The 23,072-nt window shown below is 37.6% G+C and overlaps 1 protein-coding gene across 19 annotated transcripts in view; it reads left to right on the forward strand.

The window, feature by feature from the left end:
- Window positions 1-23,072, forward strand: part of MCTP2 (multiple C2 and transmembrane domain containing 2) — a 147,486-nt gene that overhangs the window by 107,816 nt on the left and 16,598 nt on the right. For all 19 annotated transcript variants that reach the window (XM_065076637.1, XM_065076634.1, XM_065076636.1 and 16 more), the window contains 2 exons: window positions 16,189-16,311; window positions 19,204-19,245. In XM_065076637.1, the coding sequence (XP_064932709.1) occupies window positions 16,189-16,311; window positions 19,204-19,245 (165 nt within the window). The remainder of the gene's footprint in view (window positions 1-16,188; window positions 16,312-19,203; window positions 19,246-23,072) is intronic.

Genomic DNA, 23,072 nt, shown 5'->3' on the forward strand with positions numbered 1-23,072 from the left:
TCTTTCACAAGTCGGTTACCCTATATAGTCTCTTGCTTTTGGGATTGGGGAGCTTCCTCTTAAATCAGCTCTGTGCGGTGCTCATGTTTTTGAGCAGTCGTGCTTTCTGTGTGGAACAATTCTCTTGTGTGGTAATGAGAGAGGCTCATATCCCTGCCTCTCACTCTGTAATTGCATTGTGTCGTTTTTACTCTGATAAAGTTTTTTAATACTTTTTAATACCTTGGGTTTTGTGTGTTACACTTTATAGTCCAAGTATTTAGGTAAAAGCCCAGATCTGTGAGAGGATAAGTGCCTATAGCGCTGGTCAGCGGGAATGTGCAATAGGGAAGAAATTCAGCTTTGTTAGTGTATATTGATGTAGCCCTAGAAGGTGCCTGCATTGAGATATGTGGATCTGTCTCCAGAACTGGATTAGAAATATGTAGCTTTCATCTGTTTGCCTATCAAATGACAGCTCACAAAAGCAAGCCCAAATATGCAAATGTTTTGTCTAATTAAAAAAAAAAAAAAGGCACTAATGAAAAAGGGTTCTTTATAGCTAAAACCTGGACCAAATGCATCTGCAAACAGTTCTGACTGGCTTTCTGCTGGAGTTGTGACCTGTTGGAGAACTCTGCTCGGCGCTTGCATTCCAGCTAATTTGATATTGCTTTTTATTTTTTTGGTGGTTGAAGCTTTGTCATTTGTTTCGAAGTTGTCATTTTTATTGGTCTCCCTGGCTGATCTTTTTGGGCTCTCGTCAGGTGGTGGATGTTCTCCATTGTCTGCCTGGGCTTGGCAAGCTGTAGGTCCTTTTATTGCCATATGACGTGGGCGTGCTTGCAGCAGTAGCCTGTAATTATACCCACCACAGGTGACAGTTACAAGAGGGCTTTGGTAATAATTTTAGCTGCCTGATCTGATGTTTATGAAGGGTGAACCCTCTTTGTGGTCTGGCTGGAGTTTGCTATATTGTTTTGTACTTTAGCTGTTTGATTTATGAAGCCCTCTTCTTCCCCCCCCTCCCGCCTAATATACAACATCTTGTGCCTTTTGAAGTTCTGAAGTTTTGTAAGAGATTATTGTTGATATTATGCTGGTTTGTACGTTTTTCTTTTTTTTTTTTTTTTTGTTTTCTCTTCTTTAATATCTTTATTTTGCTTTGGCAGGGTTAAAGTAGTACTGTTGCTGGTTTTGTTTTGTATATTTAACATTGCTGAACTCCTGCTTCTAACTGCTTGTTAGCAGATCTGCTATGTTCTTCTAGCTGTGAGACTAATCACAGATTAGCATTTAATTAAGAAGGTTTTTTTTTTTTTTGTCTTTGACTATTATTTATCTGTTTTATAAAATATCAAGTTACTACCCATGAAGGCAGCTCTGGCTCCTTTGCTCTGGATGGAATTGCAAAACTTGCATATGCCAAAGGTGAATTTAGCTCGTGACTCTTTCTGTTACCTTACAAACCTACATCCCAATGTGGGGAATTTACTACAAAACAATGTGGAAAAGACTGATGTGCAAACTGCCTGAATGCTGTCTTTATTCTCTTTTGGTGTCTTTCTTATTGCAGTTTCAGATTCTTTGGAGGAACTTCAGATTAAATGTCTTGAGCATCTTCTGAATTTTAAGAAAACAGTAATTTGTAACTCTTATCAATTGACTGGTATGTTGAAAAACAGAGAAATGTATTTGTAACTGTTTGCTAGCTTATCTGGTCCTAAAGAGATGGTATTCCAAGTCAGGATCCATATACTTATTTTCCCAATTTGCCTGTTGCCTTTCCTGAAAGTTCACTTTATTCATACATTAGAAATTGCATAAACAAAGATGAAATTAGTATTCTAAGTTTAATGAATGCTGCATCTGTGTGGGACTCATTACTTACCCACTACTGTTGGAAATACCAGAATTTGAGAAGCTTATGTGTAAAATTCACAAAATTTGGCATGGCTTTGCACTATGAAAGCTGTATGGAAAGAAGACTTACAGCTCGGTCCAAACAAACAAAGAAAAGTAGAAACTCATGGTATCTATTATGAAAAGGAAGTGAAATTGTCATTAAAGGTAAAAATCCTTTACTTTCTTAGTGTGTGTGTTTTCCCCCCAGAACCTCAACTGTATTGATTTTCTTTCAGTCAGGATCTGCTTGGTTTTGTCTCGTTATTCACATTACCTTGACCCAGCACCTCTTAGAAACTATTTTAAAGCATTTAGTTTTGCAGGAAGATTTTAGATGTTGACTATGATCTCCCTTGGCATCAGTGGAGCAACCTCATCAGTATTTTGTGGGGATTTTTTCCTTTTTTTTTTTTTTTTTTTTAATTTTTTTAAAAAATGGAAGCCCCTTAGTTTTTAACACAGATGTAAGCTGTAAGAACAGGGCATTCCCTTGAAACATATAGACAGTTTTTATTTTTCTGGAATGAAGGAATAAGCAGATACATGCCTGTAAGTGGCTTAAATCACTTTAACTCCATTAACCTCAGCAGGCCGATGTTATTTAACATCGCTTAAAAATCTCCATCCTCATTTTGGGGCAAATCCTGTGCGAACAGAGGAGGAAAGTCCTGTAGGTGGCGACGGACCCTCAGGAATGAGCCAGCTCTGGCATTTCAGGCTTTTGTCAGATTTTTCTGGCAGGTTTTCTTCCTCTTGCTTGAACTATTTTATTTTTAATGTAATTCAGCCGTTCTCCCAGTGCTAATCTAACGCTACTTGCAGAAATCTTGACAACTGGAAGAAATTTCCTATTTGAAGGTAGTTCAACATTTTGGATTTATGATGGAGACAGATGCACCTTGAGGGGGTTCTCTTAAAGTGTTCTACTTCTTGTGGGGCTTTTCTCTTTTTTTTTTTTTTTTTTTTTTGTAATAAGAAAGAGTTGGATACTTTACAAGATCTGAAGTAAAAGGGGGATTAGTATAGAAGCTACAGAGCAAATTTCTTTTTTTTAATTGTTCCCTTTTAGTTTTCCTTCATTAGCAGCTAAGATTTGTTTTGACTGACAGGTTGGTCTTAAGGAACCAGGAAGTTCTGAGGTTCTTTATCGATAATAATAAATATACCCTAAATCAGAATATGTCCCAATTCTGTTTTTTTTCAGCATTTGTGGGATAACAAAGCTGGAACAATGGGAGGACTACAAAAGCCCAGGAATCTGCTTATATAACAAACAAACAACAAACCATAATTAAACAAACCAAAACCTGTCTATTAATTATTACTAAATTTGACTACTTCCACAATAAAGGATTACACTGATACCAATAGCATCAATAGAGTTTTGATCACTTCCCCCACCACTTCATTAAAATTAAATCTGTTAATCTTAATTGTGACATCTACACTGCAGTCAAGCTTAGCTTTATTTTCTTTTAAAGGCAGTGTTATGATTATGAGAAGTGTTAATAAATAAGTAAAACATGTCGTGTTTTGTCCTGGTCTAATATGCTGATTTATTTTAGCCTTAATATTACCCATGTATAATCAGCGTGTTTACTGAAAGATGAGTGTCATATGTGAGCAAAAGTCTCCACTAAAACAGCTTTTATTTACTCTGTTAGCTCAGGTTCTGAACTTTCTACTTGCTTTTTGGGAGAATTCGCTGTCTTATGTACTTTCCTTCAGCTTTCATCTTCTAATGGAACAGAGGAGCTGTACAGCTCTGTATCAAAGCCAATTGTCAACTTTCATTAGATGGATTCTATTGTTTGTTCAGATTAGAAATAACTGCATTACACTTTGACTTTGAAGGCTTGTTTGTTTTTAAATATACTAGGTATATGTGACCTTTTTGCCATTTGCGATGCACTTGGCTTGACAAATTTGAGATACACATTTAAGCAGCGGCAAAAACTATTGTAATGCGGGTACTTCACAAAAGGCACTTTTTGTAGGTCTCAAAAAGTAAAACAAAACCCTGCAGCTAATACAAAGCGTTAATAGATTATTGTAAGGTATTGTTAATTAGCACTGTCCGTCAAAAATATTTCATGGGGGAAGGAAATCACTGCTGAGTGAGGCTGCAGCACCCGATTTTAGCAGTGGGTGGGAATGCATTTAGCTGGTTTTAAAACCCTGTTATGCATTGTCCATATGAGAAAGGTTCAGACGTGGCCTTCTGTCAGAACATGATGACACAAGGAAGTCTAATTCCATTAATAAAATACACTATGCAGTTTTTCTTAAAATGTTTAGAATACTAAATGGGAAACGCATAATTGATACAGTGATATTAGCTGCTTTTTTTTTTTTTTTTTTTGTATTTAACATGCCCATCAGGAATTAGATGATGACTTGTTCTAGCAGTTAAGAAAACTTCCCCAGATACTTCCATGTCCACATTTGGGAAAATTATGTGCAATGATATATTTCAATTTCCTTAATAAACTAGACCTGTTTTCCTAATTCCCTTTCCATCAAGTCCCTCCACAGGGGTTAAGAAATGAAGTATTTTGAAATTATCATCAGATAACTGTTCCTATGAATAAAGAACTAGTCTATGCTTTTTAAAAGAACAGGTTTATGTTGCAAAGCTGGGAAATAAACAGAAAGGAAATATGAGGTTAATAAAAATGAAGGCATTTTGCAGGGCTACTCTGATTGTTTAATTTTTATATATATATATATATTATTTTTTTTCTGGGAAGTAGTCCTTGTGTAACAGCATGCATTGTGATTTTTTCTTGCTTTTTATTTTAAAAGTTGTATGAGCGCTGGCAGAGATCATGGTCCTTCAGTGCCCAGTGAATACTGTCTTACCCGCTGATACCTGTGGTAACACATATGGAGTGACTATGAGATCAAATGCTCTGGTTAAAAAGCCTTAGGGAAGCATTATGTGTCTGAGGTCTGATCTATTGTCTGGGAGGTCGGAGAGTGTTAATGCACTCTGCAAAGATTAGACTCCCTCTCTAATTGCTCCAACACTTCCTTAAAGGATTTAAACAGTCAGCAAAGGTGATGCTCCTTGTCAATTTTTGTCTTCTGACAGCCGTTGAAGTTTATCTGTCTTTCCACAGAGACCACTAGATCATGTAAACCAGGCAACGTCAAAAGCGTGAACCCTGAATTAGGACCGAGAGCAACAAATGCCATTATTTACAGCTTAATTATTTCAGCTTTTAAATACTTTAAGGGTTGGGGACAGGATTGCTCTTACATGCCAGGCCGTTTACATTTGGTGACGGGAACTCTCAAAGTCCCACAAAAAGTTTAACTCTGCTAGTTTGATGAAAAGTCACCCTTCTAATTCTGGAGTGGATCACGTTATTGTCTGCATACCTTAGAGCCCTCAGAGGTGCTCTCCCACCACATCTCTGTGGTACCAGGTCAGTGAATGTACCAGCCGATGCTGTTGTGTTAACGTCACTTATTTATTATTTCTTTTGGTTTGTAGAACCTAAATTGTGTATTTAAAAATCTTATAAAGCTTGTGCAAGAAATTTTTTCAGCTGCTTAACCAGCGTGTCCACACTGACAAGTACCTGACCCCCACCACTGGTTTTACAAAGCAAAAAAGGAATTTGTCCAATGGATCAGAACCACTTAAAATAATTGGATTATTATTTTGCAGTCTAGCTGTTTGAAAATCAGCACCAAATAGTCTTGCTGCTGATTTAGAGGACTAATCTATTTTAGTGGCTTATGTTGGCAAAAGATGCTTTTTTTGCTTGGAAAAGCCCTTTAAAAGCAAGGGATGAACAAAGGTGAATGTTGCTGAGGATGGAGAAGGACATCTCAGCCCCCAGAGAATTGGGAAGAGTTAATATTTCTGCAACAAGGCCGCGGTCTCTGTTCACAGTAGGGTAACGATATCATAAAAGTAGTGGAATTTGAACCATCTTTTTAAACATGTCCGTTTGTGTTTCACAGACAGATGTGTGTCCTGTTTCACTGCAGCTCACGCAACATGACAGGTCCTGCCAAACAGAGAGCCATCCTGTAGCTATTTTTTTTTCTGGTGGATCCAAAGCTTTTTAATTTGAGATAGTGTCTGTGTTTTTGCTAGTCTTGCAGCATCTAAATATGTTGGTGTATATAATCCATTTCATACATATAAATGTATAAATATGACCTATATAAATATACATATATAAATGCCTCTTTTCTAGACTCTGAGCAGATGACTAATACAGCTGTTCAAAGGAGAAAAGGATTTTTCTTTTTTTTTAAAAAAAAAAGCCCTCTTGGCTCTGAATCGGAAATTGAGGAGCAGAATTCATCAAGTGTATTCTGATCATTCTCACATGGGTAGTTCCTCCTTCCCTTCCTGCATAGCGTGTTCCTTTGCACTGTTGCTATATTACATGAAATGTTTCATCTGTATATAAAAATTAAAAATTCAAACAAAAATCTGGCCCACATGAAGAACAGGCCCTTTGGGCATATGGTTCATTATGCATATTCGTTTAATTACTAAAACACTTGGGATGTCTCTACTGCCCTTGCTTTCAACTTGCAAAGTTGGATCTGTTCTGCAGCACAGAATATATTGAACAGGCATGTGTCATAAAGGACTTCAGTTTTCTCCTACTTAAAACTCTATATAATGTTCTTGGCTGGATTGTTAGAATTTACTGAATGTTAGTTCAATCCACTGCATCAAAACAGCAGTTTGGGAACTCTTTTCCCTTAACACCTTCTCTAACCCCAAAAAGGCAAGTTTTACAGTGGTTAGTTCAGAGTTGTGTTTAGGATCGAAGTAACATGAGACTAAGGATTTAGATTTCAGGCACATTCCCACAAAGCACCTAAAGTCGCATGTTGAAGCCGTATAACTTTTATTAGCTAAGAAGGGATTGCTGTGATAGTGTGACTTTAATTGATTTTCAGGGCAAACAGGTGGTGATGGTTTAGGCATCCCCTAGTCTCTTGCCACTCCTAATTTGGAACTGCACATATAATAGCTTTATTAAAATAAACAATCTTCTGGCTTTAGTTTTACCTGAACAGCTGCCTGAAATTGCAGGAGTCTTGCAAGGTTCTTTTGTTTAGATCACTCTATATTTTGGAAAGCAAGATGCTACAGGGCTGCTAGTGGAAAATCTCTATTACATAGTCACGCTGTCAATACTTAGGATTATTTTGTGTCGCTGCTGTTGTTGCTAGCTTACAATAGTAACATATTTAGGGTATAATTACAGTGAGTCTCCCAGTCATCTTCATGCGGTTGTTCTGTAATGAAGCAATTTTGTCACACAGCAGATTATGAACCTGCTGAAATTGTTTAAATGTGTTGTAATCACTGGTCTGGGTGTCCAGGGTGTGTGTCAGGTGTGGGGGGGGCTGGGGTTTAGTGGTGATATTTGCTCTCGACTTTGGGAAACGGGTCTTGGGTAGATGAACAGACCTTCTGGGCTCCAGCTTGGGGCTGTAGTGGGGAACCCCATGAGTACAGCATAAGGAAGGAGAATAATCTGAAATTCTCTGCCTGAAAGCATGTCATCTAACTGCTTTATATGTGTCATAGGTGATTTTAAATTTCTGGTTTTGTCATCTGTGTTTACTGTGGGTTTTGGTGTTGTTTTTTGTTTGTTTGTTTGTTTTTGTTTTTATTTTAATTTCTTTTTTTTTATTATTATTATTTTTTTTTGTTCCTTCTGCTATGCTTCAGTCTGGAAACATTCCTGTTTCTGGAGGCTTCTGAAAAGAGGGTACCAGACAGTTTTGCAGCATTAGTGTGTACAATCATTTATTTCTCATTTATGTGAGTTTACTGAAACCTCTTTGTTTGGGTTTTATTTCCTTTATTTTTTCCATGTCATATTTGGAGATTGCCAGGGAAGTAAGCTCATGTGCGATCCTCCTGCCGCTGAACACTGAATTAAGCCTAATTAAACATTATACTTGCTTTATTAGAGAGCCCTTTTTCCTTTACTCATTCAGCTCTAATACAGCTATGATTGTGAAGGAGGAAAACATTAATGTATTTTAAATGGGTCGTTTGTGACTCCCATTTGCTGCCAACTGGAACTCAATGTTGAGAGCCCAAAGTTGAAGAAAACTTCCACCAAATACTCTTTCCACTCGCTGTACAATTACGTCACCACCTGACCCTCACTGCTAATGTTTCTCACGATGTTAACAAATATGTCTCCAAAGTAAGTGGACATTTATCAGCTTGGCTAATGATAAATTTTTTCATGACCCTTTTAAGGTGTTCACCTTATCCAGAATAAATAAAATTAACCTACATTTTTGCCTCCTTTTAAATAGCACAGATATTTTTTTCTGACATTTTTGGAAGAATTATTTACAATAAGATCAGGCTTTTAACTTGCATAATGCCTGTCTTCCCTGCAAATAGATTGCTGTATGAAAGTAATTCTAAAACTATGACCCTGCTGATAAACAAACCAAAACATTAGAGATAAAAATGACCATTTAATTTAGCTACAATATAAAACAACATATTTTATTTTTTAGACATGCCAGCCCCACTTTGAGGACCATCCCCAACTGCCTTTCCCTGTGATAGTTACCCCTTTAGAAATAACATCTGGATTTATTCCCTTAGCCCACTCCCACCACATTAACCCAAAAGGTAGAAAACTGTTGTGATATTTTTTTCCCTGTTTTTGTGCTTGGTGGTTGTTGTTGTTGTTTTCAATTTTAAGCTTTATTGCTTGAGGGTTTTAACTGTATTTTACTTGGCACAGGAGATGTAAAATACGTTAGATAAAAGCATGAAGGAAATATTAGAGCACTCAGCATGCCAGTAAACAGCTATTTTTTCAGTGTCTGCAGCCTTAAAGTCTTTAAATTGTTGTACCGACATCAATATAGAGCCCAAAACTTGTGTTGTAGTTGGTTTTGTTTTGATTAACCTCTTTTGGGGTTAGGGATAAAGAGAAAGTAGCAGCCTCAAGACTGTAAAGAGGTGCCCATTTAGACTCCTGGTGTGTTGTTAGACTTTGGGGTCTCAATGTATTTGTCTTAAAGGACAAAGATGACAACCCTAGAACACACCCCCTTTTGTGTTGAAAATTATCATCCACACAATTTGACAGATAATCTTCAAATGCCTGGAATGCAATATATAGATGTTAACTTGTACATAAACTTAACAGCTGACAAATTCAGTGAAATAAACTTGAGCCAAGCGGCTCTTCCCTGACCCATCCTTAAAGGAAGTTCTCTAAGGATCTTGTTTTTAATTCCCTAGGCTGGCTAATCTCACTAATGTAACCAAAATAATCAAAGTAAAGGAAAATACTCACTTTTTAATTAGTTTGATTTTATTTTGTTCTTGTTTATCTCTTTCTGATTCCATGCATTGTTATAAATAAAAAGTAAAGCCATCAAACATGTTAATGACAAAAATAATTCAGGATCAGAGTGTGGACATTTTGTGTTTGCAGTCTGAAGTGTAGCATCCCGGCCTTCCCTGATGGAATTACCAACGGTGGTGTCCCAAGAGGGTGGTGGAGAACAGATTGTAATATTGTCAACTCTTCTGTGACTTTTGCAGAATAACATACTTTTTTCTTAAAGCGCCACTTCTTAGAGTGCTGGGATTGCACATGAATCACAGCTTTCATTTAAAACACAAATGAGTTTTCTACTTCCTAGCAGCAGCAAAGAAAATGAGATCCCCCTGAAGAGTCTAAACCAGACAGTGATAAAAAAGGCCCTAACACAAATTGACTTAAACAGTATGAGATTTTTTGGTATGTTCTGTGGGGATTGTTTTATTGGTTGTTTTATGTCTTGTTTTGTTGGAAATGGGGGACACTGAGTTTTTTCTTTTCTTTTTGAATGTTGAAACTGATGTTAAAATTGTGACCATGAGAGTATAATTCGAATCCTCCTGCCTCCTTTCTTTGAAGACTTTATTCCGTCACTTCCTTTCCTTGTTGTATCCTCCTTGTTCCATCCATAATGTAAATTGTTTAGTACAAGTTGGGCGTCTCAGGTTTTCCTCCCCCCCTTAACCTCCTCCTGGGCCACTATCGCAGCAAACTGCAGCTGGGACAAGCCAGGGGTGGGACCTTTGGGGATGGCAGCAAGACTTGGCCTCACAGTTGTGTCATTTAGCCCGTGCAGACAACTGAGGTGGGAAAGCATGGCTGTGTTGTTCCTGTCACCGAAAGCATCTTCTGAAAAAAAAAAAATATCAGCTATATTTACATGATAGCAAATTGTACAAACATATCCTTTATTCCTACTTCTCAGCTCTGTGCAGTCATGCATATAATACAGACAGAGTTATTTTAGGGCACAATGTGATGTTTTGGTTTGGTTTTGGGGTGCTTAGGTGAATTTTTAATTTGTGTGCCTTTGGTTTTAGATTTCAATTGCGTTTGCCCTTGCAACAGAGAGCTTGAGCTAAGCTTTTTGCCTGTGATACACCGTTAAAAAAATAGTAACTTGTACGCTGATGTGTGGAGCAATGCAGAGATAATTTGTAATGTGGAATAAATATTTGAAGGCCTCTATTCCTTCAGGTCATTTTTGATGTTAGTCATTGCTGTTCAATACAGCGCATGTTTCATACCAATGTTGAGATGCTCTGTGTTCTTTTGCTGCAGACACAAAAAGTAAATTGAATCTAAAGAAAATAGGTTTCCTCTGACAGTGCCGGTTTATTTAAGTATAATTTATCTTCCTGCCACGTTCTTCATTATTGCATCACAATGAGAGAGCAACTCTGCTCGTGCCTGACCTCTCCTTGAGCTCCAGCTTGGTAGCTATGAGGTGGCAGAGGAGCACTCTCACCCGGCCATGGCACACTGAGAGCATCATACGGATGCGGGAAGGAGAGTTTTATTAATATTAAGAGTGATTTTGGAATTCATCTTTGGAAGAGGATCTGTTCTTAAAATAGAAAAAAAAAAAATCTTTAGGACAAGGACTTCAGTGGGAAATAAATTCTATACATGCTACTTGACTGCCTCAACCTTAATTTGCCGTGCCCTGAGGTGGGGCTATAGTAGATACTTCCATAATTGTTATAGGCTTCTTTTTTTTAGTATTCTCAGTAGTCCAATGCACAAGCCTGATTTCAGCATGTGCTCAGTGTTGACATGTTCCTGCATCCATGTTACCCGTATCTGGAAGGTTATCTCTGTATATACAGATATATGTACACGTGTGTGAATTTCCTGCTCTATATGAGTGCGTTCATTCTCTCCCCTACTCTTTTACTCTCCTTTTCTAAGGGCAGGCATAAGTATCTCTCAGAAGTAATTTGTTGTCGACAGGCTTATTGCCTCCAAGGGATTCGAATGCCCTTTTGGGGAGCCAGTATCTTATGTTATTGGCTAATATCCTGTATTTTGTTTGGGGCACAGGGGCTGAAAGCTTAAAAAAACCATGCTAGAGAGTATGTCCCGGAATATTTAGTTACAGAAATTTTTCCCCTTTTATAGAGTCTATTTGTGTGTACATGGCAACTTGTGGCTACATAACCCAGAGATAAGCTAAAAATACATAGTTCCTTTCTCCTCCAAATAAAGGGGAGTGAGTCTTTGTGTATTGAATTAAAATCAGTGTTTTGGTTTGTTTCAAGACATAGCTTGGCCATTGACAGCAGTATCAGCTCAAGGTTTTTTCCTGACTTCATGAATTGCATAGACCATGTTTATAAAATGCAAGGAAACTTTCGACAAACTGTTAGTAGTTTAGAATTCAGTTAAATTGTGTGTGGTTTTGAAACTTGGAGTTTCAAATAATATTTTTCACAGCTTTGCTGATGAGGCATTTCATTAGCATTGGAGCCTACACTGGCTGAGAAAATAACCTTTTCCCATAGGTTCCTTGCATGCATTTAATCTCCTTTCGCTTTTATTTTTTCCATCTGATGGAATGTATCCCTCTCCTCCCATCACTGTTGTTTTCCAAGAATTATTCTGTCACACAACACAGCATCTTTTACTTTTCCACAAAGTCTTACCAGGTTAAAAAGAGCCTGGACTTTAGAGTTAAATTATAATTGCTGTGTAGAAAAATTACACAGAAAATCCTATCTAATGCCAGGTTTCTAAACATCTCGAAACTCTTCTATCCCATGACTGTGGGTTTGCTGGTGACAAATGTTTTATGGGCATACTTTAGTAGACACTCGTCCAAAATCTGTTCTTAATAGTCAGATCCTAAATTGGAACCAGAGGGGCAGAAAAACCAGATTTGAAACGTGTTTCTAGGGGTTTGTTTTTACTTTCGGTTGAGACTGCCTTCTCTCATCTTTTGTACTGCTGTCAAAAGGGCCACTCGCATGGTTGTTCAAACTCCATGCTTCTTGACAGGAACAGTTGGACCCCTCTTCAATGATTTTTAGATGAAATGGCTTCCAAACCTCTAGAGCTTTAACTTGTAGCTATTAGGCCCTTTGAAATAGCAACACATTAATCAGCTGAAATCAAGTGGTCCTTTCTCCAAGGCTGTGATATTGCTGTTCTCTTCTAGGTAGAACTCTAGTCTAAATATTAGCTTCAAGAGCTCTTTTTTTTTTTTTTTTTTTTTTCTTTCCCCCTCTAGATATGTCTATCTCATTTCTGTTTCTATTTTGATCATTGTTTTATAATGCTGTGAATTAAATTGCACATTTCTATAATAGACTTTTATATGCTCAAATTGCATTAAAAGAGGTAACATAGAAAGCCAGCTTCCACTTGTTTGACTTTTTTTTAGACTTTGTTTGTTCGTTTGGTTTTGGTTTTATTTTTTTTTTTTTAGATGTTGGCTACTGTGTTTTGACTTCTCTCATTCACAGTATAAAGCCCAGCAGAAAAGGTGTCAATGACATCATGGATTACGTCTGAGAGAACTTGGTCTAATGATGATGTGAAATATTGTGGGGAAAAAGAAAAAAGATTTGTTAAAACCAGATTATTTGAAACTGAGACTTGAATTCTGGCCCTGACTTCTGTGATATTCAGCAAGTGATCTGAACCTGTTAATGACTTCCCTTGCCAGCCTGCGGATTAGGCAGATTACGGATTATAAGAAATCAAGATGATGTTGTTGCCTGTACTGGCCATTGTGTACATGAGCAGCTAAATTATTCTTGAGTTTTGGCCAAAGATATTGCTAAGAAAATAACTTAGGGAGGATAATGGAGGAGCTTCTCCCACGCATAAGGTATCAGTAGGGAGAAAATAAAAGCATGCATGGTTGAGAACCTTGTAATTTGAGGAGTGGGTGTCCACATCACAGGGCTGATGATGCTGTAGTCAGTGTCAGGGAGCTGCATGAGATTAGCACATGGGACTGATTGGGAGCTGCTTTGAAAGCTGGTGCTGCAGAACTACTCAAAAGGCTGTTAGAATGCAAACGTATTTCTATTCACTTTATAAACACCCTCTGAACTTTTATTATGTACTGTATGTTTGTAGCAATCATTTCCCATACCTCTGAGGCAAAATAATTTCTGAATAGCTAGATCAGTTTCTCTTGTGCCTGTTCTGTGTCACAGTAATGAAAGTTCCCTCAGTTCCCTCTACTGCGGTGGTACCAGTAAAGCGACTCTTCCTAAGGAGATGTGGGAGCTCTATCAGAGCATCGCTGCCTCAGTTATAACTCAGCTACTGATTAACCAGTCAGCATTAGAAAGGATGCAACAGCATGCCTCAGCTATCAATTTGAGACTAAACTGAGATTTTGTAATTAGGTTTTAAGTTTTATTTAGGGTCTGAAACTTAATAATACACAAAATGTACTGTTGGATCTAAAATCACCAAGGTCCTGATTTTGTATCTTGCCTAAATGACCCGTGATTGCAAGGTTGTATTATACTTGTAACTTAGCAGAGTGATGTTTGTATAGGATGGTGACAGATGCACTAAAATTGGTTCAAGTCCTGCAATTGAATGAATGAAGAGAGGTTCTTCAAGAGCTTCATTGACTCCTGTAGGACTTTGCCTAGCTGACTGCTGGTGGAGTCTTTTCGCTGCATTAAGACTGAGTTTTCTAATACCCCAGGGAGATGATGTAAATGCAACCTCCTCCAACAGGCTGAAGCAAATGGTTTGAATTAATACCTGGCAATATGAATTTCCATGAAGGAGTTTACATAAGGATCAGATGTATATTTATATGTGTGTGTCTATTTTTATCTGTCAATACCTGGGGCAGTTATCTGGATAGATATGTACAATAACAAGTCCTTGTTCTTTAGAGTGACATCTGAGGTAGGGCAGGAGTTAATATCACCTTCACTTTGTCTTACAATACGCATAGTGATTAATCCAAGGGAGTTGGAACAGCTTCAGAGGAACTTCTTCATGTTAGAACTTTTCATTTATGGAAGACTTTTTAGCTTGGAATATCACGTTTTTCTAAGTCTTTATTAACTAAAGCCATGCAAGACTCCTGTAAGACAGATCAAATACCATGCCTTCTTGGCCAGAATTCTTGTGTTTCTGTTGCCTCGCTTACACACAAAATGTGGCTGTTGGAATCATTGTCACTTCTAATTTTTTAGTATGTTGAAAAGCAGGATCAAAAAGAAAAAAAAAAAAAATCAAAACCAAATTATCTTCTATGTTCCTGTGCTGCAAATCAGTAGTATGGGGATATATTGTTTGGATGTCAGCCCATTTTATAAATGAATATATCTCAAAGATTGTTTTACTGGCCTACAAATGCCAAGAACTGGATGACAGTCTAATTCCTTGCATAGCAACAGCTAACATAAAATCAGGTTCACTAGAAAATGCAACTGCTGTTTGGGCAGGCTTACATGTACAGTCATTGTTTCTTGTTTTATGTTTTGTAGATATTAAATGGCCATTTGTCTGATGTCAGACAAGTCTTTTCGTATAAAAGTTACAACAGCTGCTGTTTTGTAGGCATGGAAATTCTCATCCGGCGGAATGCATTGGGAAGTGCTTCTTTGGTACAGAATGGTTAGACTTTCAGGTTCATAACACAAAATACATTGCCATAAATATCCCATTCTGCAAGTACCAGCGTTGCCTTTATATGTAGCATCTGACGGGCCCAGGATGAAGGGAGGTAGACATTTAGCTTTCTGATCACCCATAGAGTTTTCCTTTTGTTGCAGTTTGAGATACATTAGCTGGATCTGACTAATTTTCGCCTACCTGTATTACTCTAAAAAAAGTGTGTGGTTTTGTTGTTTTTTTTTTCTTTCTGATCACTCCAGGTTCCTTTGGAGGAAAAATAAATCAAATAAATGTGTTTGTGACTTGTCTTTAAAGGAGATCGTTTAAAATAGCTTCACATTACTACCAGCATTAGGCAGTTCTTCTGGAAACACTCTGTATGAGTAGAAAAGGAAATGGGATCACAACATATAGTTTATGACAGTTCTGGATTTAGTTTATTAACTTTGTGTTGCCAGCCACTCCAAGTTTGGAGTCTGTTCAGGTATCATTGGTACTTGTAAGATGGGATTGCAGTTTGGCTTGGTATCACTTTTTTGAAAAATCCTAAGTGCTTTTTAAAATCCCCGTCATGTTAGTTACATGTTTGGCTGATCCAGTTTGTAGAACAGAACGTCAAAATTTGGCTTCTGGTTTTGCTATTAGTGGATTTTGTTAGATGCCACTCCAAATGCAAATTTATACCATTTCTGTGCAGAGAGACTCCAAGCAACCAGTGGAATTAAAATACGCTATGCTGAAAAATGGAGACTAGGTTTAATGAATCCCTTTCCAAAGTAAGGCATTGCATGCAACCAAGAACCTTGTCTCCTGGAAGGTGATGGTCCTTTCTTCATGCTATGCCAAGAACATAGGTGGAGAAATGATCAAAACTAATTATATTTGCTGATCATCCCCTCTGGAGTGACAGGGGCGCTGGATGGCTCCTGTTGCATGAGAGAATGAAACTCTCATCTAGCCTGTGAAAGACCCCCGGGCAATTAGGGTTTGATGGAGTGGAGCAGGTTTACCTCTGTAAGTGGGTCTCATGCACTAGGGACAAAGGGCTTTCAGGCTTGATGGGGTCTCAGGAAGGAGTAAATAAAGCCTTCAGACTAACCTTATGTTCATGGCCTCGTACTTCACCAGAAACAAGGGAGGAGAAGCTAACAAATGGCAGCCTAATGGATTCAAACAGAATAGAAAGAGAGTGCACTTTGCAAACAGATTTTCTTTTCCAAAATAAGAATACAAATGAGGTTAACAGCGATTCAAGAATGAGTGTACATAGGGATAACGACTGAAAGTCCCTCTCATATGTCTTCCTCTTTTAAACTCTTGTATGTATTCCCTTCTGCTGCTGTATTTCTCCCAGGTATTTGTGGTCACCGTCTGGAGCGTGGAACTGTACATGGTGCCCCTGGCTCTGCTGCTGCTCTTTGCCTACAACTTCTCCCTCATCACAACCGGGAGGGTCAACAACACCCAAGATGCCCAGGCAAGTAAAGTGGCAGGAGCATTTCTGGCAGCCACAGCTTGAATTTGCCCTTGAGCAAGATGTCTTGCGTTCAAATGGTATTAAGCTAGTTGTGTAGCTAAATGGCATTTTTATTTGGAAGTTACTGAAAGGAAACCTCAATCCTTGCAATTTTCCGGTTTCAATTCAAGCAATAAACCATTCAGAGAAGTAGGAGAAGATGATGAGAGTGTGTAGGAGGGGGATTTCACTTGCTAAATAACTACAAATGTTTTTAACTAAGTTGAATTAAGACTGACTTACAAAGCAATCAGTCCCCAAAACATGTGCCCCTACTGCTCTTACACCCTGCATCATGCTGATGATTCATGAGTCACAGAAGAGGAAAGTCAGTAGAAGCTGGAAGAGAAGTCAGTTGTTTTTAAACATTGTCCTGTGATCTGAGACTTTAAGAAGCTCTTATGCCTCTTCCTCACCCCCCACTTTTAAATGACAAATGCTTTTTTCCACCCCAGAAATTTAGCCTCCTGATTTTTAACATGATTCAGGACAAAAAAAAAAATATTTAAATACAAAAATAATTGCAACATGTTTGGCAAACTGCTACTGTTGGGGTATGAAATGCTGTTTGATGTTGACCATTGTCTTTACTTGCATAACAATGGTAATTACAGTTAGAAATTAGAGTAAATTCATGGATGTCCGTAATATTCTGTTTTTAAATGTGTAACAAGTGCAGTAATGAAATGCAGCCTAAATTGTAGCTCTTTTATAACTTTTGATTAAAAGATGATTGCCATTTGCACCCGTGAAGAATACCTTTACCCAAATGAATCACGTGGATTTTAGACAAAGAAATAATATCCTAGAATTTAAATGGTCAATAGCTGGTTTATTAGTTTTATTGAGAAAATTTGCTCCTAGTTCAGTTTTCATCCATTCCCAAGTAGAAAGACTGTTAGAAAATAGGGAAAGTTTCATTATCCAGACCAGAACATAGACTTGATTTGCAAACAAATGATCAAAGAAATGCCTTTCTCCAATTTCAGCCAAGTCCAGGTAAATGTAGAAAAATATTTTGTGTCTTCAGTGACTACTTTATTTCATCAAGAAAATGACAACTTCTCATGTGGGAGAATCCCAGGCAAACAGTTGGTTTTGGTTTTGATACAAACGACAATGTAATACTAATAACTTACGTAGGAAAAAATAAACAGAGAATACCTTCCAGCACCCATCACTCAGCCTATGGTGAGTTTGTTGCAAAGTGAGGAGCGTCTCACATAAATCTGAGTAGTACATCATTCAGGTGGATGCTACAAAAAGGCTGTATCTGAAAACGCAAGTTAATTGTAGTGATACTGAAGAAAGGTCCGTTAGAACGTTGGCCCTTTCCCTGTCACTTGCATCCTGCGAGCAATGCGATGCCGTGAAATTCAGGGATGCATTTTGCATAAACAGTTACACATCTGCCAAAGTGCTTTGCAGGATTGGGATCATATGGAACAAGTAGTCAAAGTGCCTTTAATATTACCTGATTTCTTTTTTATGTGTGTCTGTGATTCTAACCATCTGTAGGTCAAAAATAGACAATCAGGTGCTCCCCAAGTCACATCTGTCCTGAAGATGAGAAAAGGTTTTCTTCAAAATGCCGATGTTTTTTACACAGTAATTTATTTTTTGCGTCTTGAGCCCTTGGCGGCATGTGCACTGCCTTTGGTATTTGTGTGCCAGAATGCACATTTTGTGTACGTAGAGGAATGTAAGCAACAGTTTTCACCAAAGTGGACCTCAAATTATCTCTGATTTCTGTGCTATAAAAAGGGAATAACAGTACTAACCTTGTACACGTGATCCAGTTGCCAGGAGGCTAAATTCATCAATATTGGTAAAATGGTTTACGATTTACAGGTGGAGAGGTTCTGTAGAAATGTAAAACATGATCAGTGTTAATTCAGCTACTCAGGGTATTGCAGAGAGCCGAAGAGTAAATCTGGATATCTGAGCTCTCAGTACCTCCTGCATACTGGATGCAACTGCTTTTCTGGAGGAAAAGATAAAACAAAACAAACAAACAAACAAACAAAATAACAAAACAAAAAACACCCAACCTCCAAACCAGAAACACCCAACCCCCTACAAAAAAACCCAAATAATCTTTTATTGTGATTCTTCATATTCTTTGCATGTTTGCTGTATTTAAACTTGTAGTACACTGATTCAAATGTACCTATTAACTAACCAAGAAAAACTCTGAGGACCCTGTTAAAGGCTCAGCTTATTAAATACCTGAATACCTGAATAGAAAGACAAGTGCTCCTAATTTCAAGCCTTAGTCAAGTCTTTTGTTTTCTCCCCTACCTGTCAGCATAGAAGGGAAAGGGAGGAAATAATGCTGAATAGAAATCTGACTGTGATTTGTGAGATTGATTACATTCATACTAATGTATTTTCTAAAGTCTGATGTTCCAGTAATGGCCCTGAAAGGAGGACATAGTCATTGTAGCAGTGAGGATGGAACAAGTTGAGTACAGAGTCCTCAGCCTTGGCATACCGACTGGTTCATTTGTCAAACTAGGAACAAAGCTGTTTACAAACAGTCCAAGTTGGCAATGAATTTGAAAGCCTGTTGCCTTCAAACTACTGGACACAGCCACTAATGCTTTATTTAAGCTTAAAATTTGTATGGGTAGTACAGGCTTTGTTCAGGATATCACACACACACAAAAGAAAGTCCTTGAATATGAAACGTTATTTCTGAAAGGTGAAAGTAGTGGGTTTTTTGATGACCTGCAGTAGAAGTGGAAGAAAACAACATAATGAAATGTTGTCTAAGTATCATATGTTTTTGAACATTGCCTCTCACTGAAAAATAAGTGCAGTGTTGTGTAATGTGGACATCTGCTTTTGCAGGAGCTTATGGGCCTGGATGAAGATGAGGACGAAGATGATAAGGTAAGCATATCTCACGATTGCGTTAGCTAAGATCAGAAGGAACGTGGAGAACCATCGTATCTCCACAAGATCTTTGTTTATCATCTCTGTTTGCTGGGAAAACAATTGTTACCAGTTTGCTAATTGACAACTTTGAAAGCATGGAAAGATTGGCTTGTGTGATATTCAAAAGTGGCGTTACTCACATGAAACCTCTGAACGTTAATTGAATCTGAGCAGTTCCCAGTTTGTGCTTGAAATTCTTAACAGACACATGTTCGTGTATGGGTACTTACAGGCACATGTATGAGTGGACAAGGTGCAAAGACACGCACAAGTATGTAGAATTCCCCATCACTTCCATTGCGAGTGTTGGATGACACTTGTTACTAATGGCTGTCCCCAAATGATTTGGCATTTCCATTTCTGCAGGCCAGAATTGGTGTGATTTGTGGAGGACTGGTTAAAATTTTCTCAGCATTTCTTTCAGAGCCAGGGAAAAAATTGTTTTAGTTCATCTGCTGAAATGCAGAATGAACTGGAATTGGCAGGACCTTCTTCTTGTTTTGTTAGAGAGTACTTATTCATTCTTCTCACTATGAAAAATTCATTGGATTTTTTTTCCAAGTGTATCAAACCACAGTGACAAATGATAAAAGGATTAGAGGGCATGACATATGAAGAAAGATTAAGAGAACTTAATGTATACAGCTTGAAAAAACATAAGTAAGTGAAGGAGGATCTGATAATCTATAAATACTTTAAAGCTAAAAGGTGAGGAATTATTTAACGAGCAACAGCATGCAAAGGAACATTAACTGCTAGGAAGAAAATGTTCACAAGGCAATGTGAAACTTTCAAATTGCATACTAAGTTAATAAACCCCTTCTTGAATATTCTATGTTTTAAGCCTGTTACAGTGGAATTGTTGATCATTGTGAAGTACATTGGTACCACAGTCAGCAAGTGCACCATAAGTCTCCTCACTCGCAGATACTAGAATTGAAGCTTAGCAGACTAATTGATGGAAATAGTTATTTAAATTTAACCTGCTCTTCTGTGGTGGTTATATTTTAATGAGCAACCAGAAATCCATTGGAGTTACAAAGTGAACTTCAGACAATCTTGTTGAATTACAGGTTTCTTGCTACTCACAATTCTTTATATGTTCTCATTTATAATTCACTCTTTGCATCATAAAGTTGGTCAACTTAATTGTCCAATGTCTGGAACTCATCAAAAGTTGCTAAATGAAAGTTGCATCCTTTTCAAAGGAATACTGTATATGTCTATTTTGTGAGTACTCAAAGCTAAACACCTGTAAATGTTGATCCTACATCTTATTTGTGTGATGCCTAAAGGCGTAACTTATTTGCTGGAACCAATCCCATTTAATTTCTTGCTTTTAAATATTCCTCTTTTTCATTTGCAAGTGCTGAGGTGGAAAAAAGAAGCAAAAATATATTAAATAGCTATTTAATCCTCTGTTTCCTGTGCTGTGCAATGAATTCATTGCTTCAAAGCTGAAATCTTCTAGGTCAGGTTTACCTTAGACATAACTCCAATTTATTTAGGTTCTCTTTATAAATACAATTGGGCACTTAAATATGCATCTAATAACTCAGTATTTTTGACATTGCTTTCCCACCCCAGATAAACAAGTTCATTGTCATTTTCTTTCTTGGTTTCTTTTAACCAAATATTGCAGGCTTAGGAAAACTCCTGAGAGTCAATGTTGAACTAATGATGATTTGGCCCTGCCATTTTGTAGTCAGCATTGTCTCTATCTCTGTTTCATGCACCATGACTCTTTGAAATGGAGAGCTGGTAGAACTGGCGAAAGCCACTCACAGTAAACACTTCCAGCAGGGTTTCTTATCAATATAAAACTTTATATTCCAGCATTACAGCAATAATAATTCATAACTTGTATTAATTGATATATTAGTGTTATGGGTCTGTGGGATTCTGAGACAGAATTACCAGGAGACAGAATTGCCAGTCATTACACATGTCCCACATCAAACACTGTCCAGTGTTGCCTTAATGTGTTTGTTGGGTCCTGGGTATATCCCCTCTGCATCAGTGATGAACCATGTTTGCACTCTGACTTGCATCTTTCAGTACATTAGGTTATTCTAAGTGACTTTTCCAAGTCTGAGGGTGGCCAGTGCTCTCTAGGGAGTGTAAGAAAAATGTAGTTTTATGACATTATCTCATGGCAATGTCAACATTTAAACAGACAACTGTACTTTAAAAAGAAGTCTGTGTATTTTTTTTCCCTTCCCTAATACAAGAGCTCCTAAAGTTGAAATCTGCTAGTTGGGTTGTGCTATACAAGGTCACTGTTTCTGTTTCCTATCATCGTGCTGTATCAAAATACTCACACACATAGCCTTTCTGGTTGTCCTGCATGTTAGACATAACAGACCACGCTTCTGGGAACTGTAACACACTAAGAGATGAACTGTTTACAAATTATAAATGCCCAGACTCTTAGTTCCAAAACCCAAGAGCAGATTAAGTCCCTCCACCTAAACTATCTGTCTTAAATGACAGGGCTTAATTGCCAGTTCCCCCTTTCTTTTCCCCCCTCTCCTCCTCAAATACCAGCATGAGGGACTGTAAAAGATAAGAGAGCTCTGTCCCTTCGGCACAAGCTGCTCAGTGGATCAACGCCTTCTCGGATTTGTGCCATCTTGGACGTGGAGTTCAGGCTGTGTCATGTCAGCTCTGGGGTCTGTCAGGCTGTCTGTATAAGGATTATTTTAAAATTACATCACTGAAACGTCTTTTGCCTGCCAGTAGAAAGGTATAGACAAGATACATGCAGCTCAATGTAAGTTGTCTGATTGTTGACTGTTTCTATTTATTTTACTTTTTTTTTTTCTTCTTTTTTTTTTGACAATGACTGAAGAGCTTCAAGAGCAGTTACCTTGTTCAATGAGTGTATCATAGCACCTGGCTGGAAAGAGTCTTGGAGTCTTCTCAGAATCTTAAGTTGTCTGGATAAGAGTTTTGCATCTCATCCAAAACAGGCAAAACTTAAAATACTACTATTTCCAGGTCTCATAACTGATTCCAAAGAATATCAAGCACAAAACTAAATCAACAACAATTACTTTTTTTTTTTTTGGTCAGAGTGTGTGTGTGCTTTTTTGTTTGTTTGTTTTCTTGAAGGGTTTCTATCTGGTGGTGAGCCAACGTAGCCATGCTTGGCTAGCAGGATGTAATAGGGAAGGATCAGATGACACTGTGGATTTAAGCCAAGTTATTTGGCAGCTTCCAAGAAATGTTCAGTATCTCATGTATTGGAAAAAAGAAAAGTGGAAAAAAAATCCCCAAAGAAGAAAAATCCAGTGTTTCTAATGTAGGAAATTCTCTGTCAAAAATAGGTACCAAAATATACAAAGTTTTATGAGCACAGTTCAGAAAGACTCCAGCCGAACAAATTAAAGTCAAATTCGTCCAGTAGCAAACAACTGACATTTTCCATTTGAGTTAAATTCAGCATGTGGAAACCTTCTGTATGGATCTTATTTGTACGGGTGGATTACGATGAAAGTTGCATTAATTTTCTCCACAGTAAAGGTCAGTAATTGAAACATGAACCAAGAGTCTATTGTGTAAGATGCTATATCCCCATACTTAGGAAAGGTCATTCAAGACAATATAATCTCATTGTTTTCTTCCCTGGAAGTATAAATAATTTCATTAGTTGTTTGTTGTGTGTTTTTTTTTTTTTTTTTCTGTTCTCTTCAATACAACAATTGCAATATAATATTTCAACAGCTCGCATTAAAATTGCTGAAGAGAAATGATGGTAAAGACTTGAAAATATTCCATGA

The sequence above is a fragment of the Columba livia genome, chromosome 11, assembly GCF_036013475.1.
Source record: "Columba livia isolate bColLiv1 breed racing homer chromosome 11, bColLiv1.pat.W.v2, whole genome shotgun sequence".
Lineage (NCBI taxonomy): Eukaryota > Metazoa > Chordata > Aves > Columbiformes > Columbidae > Columba > Columba livia.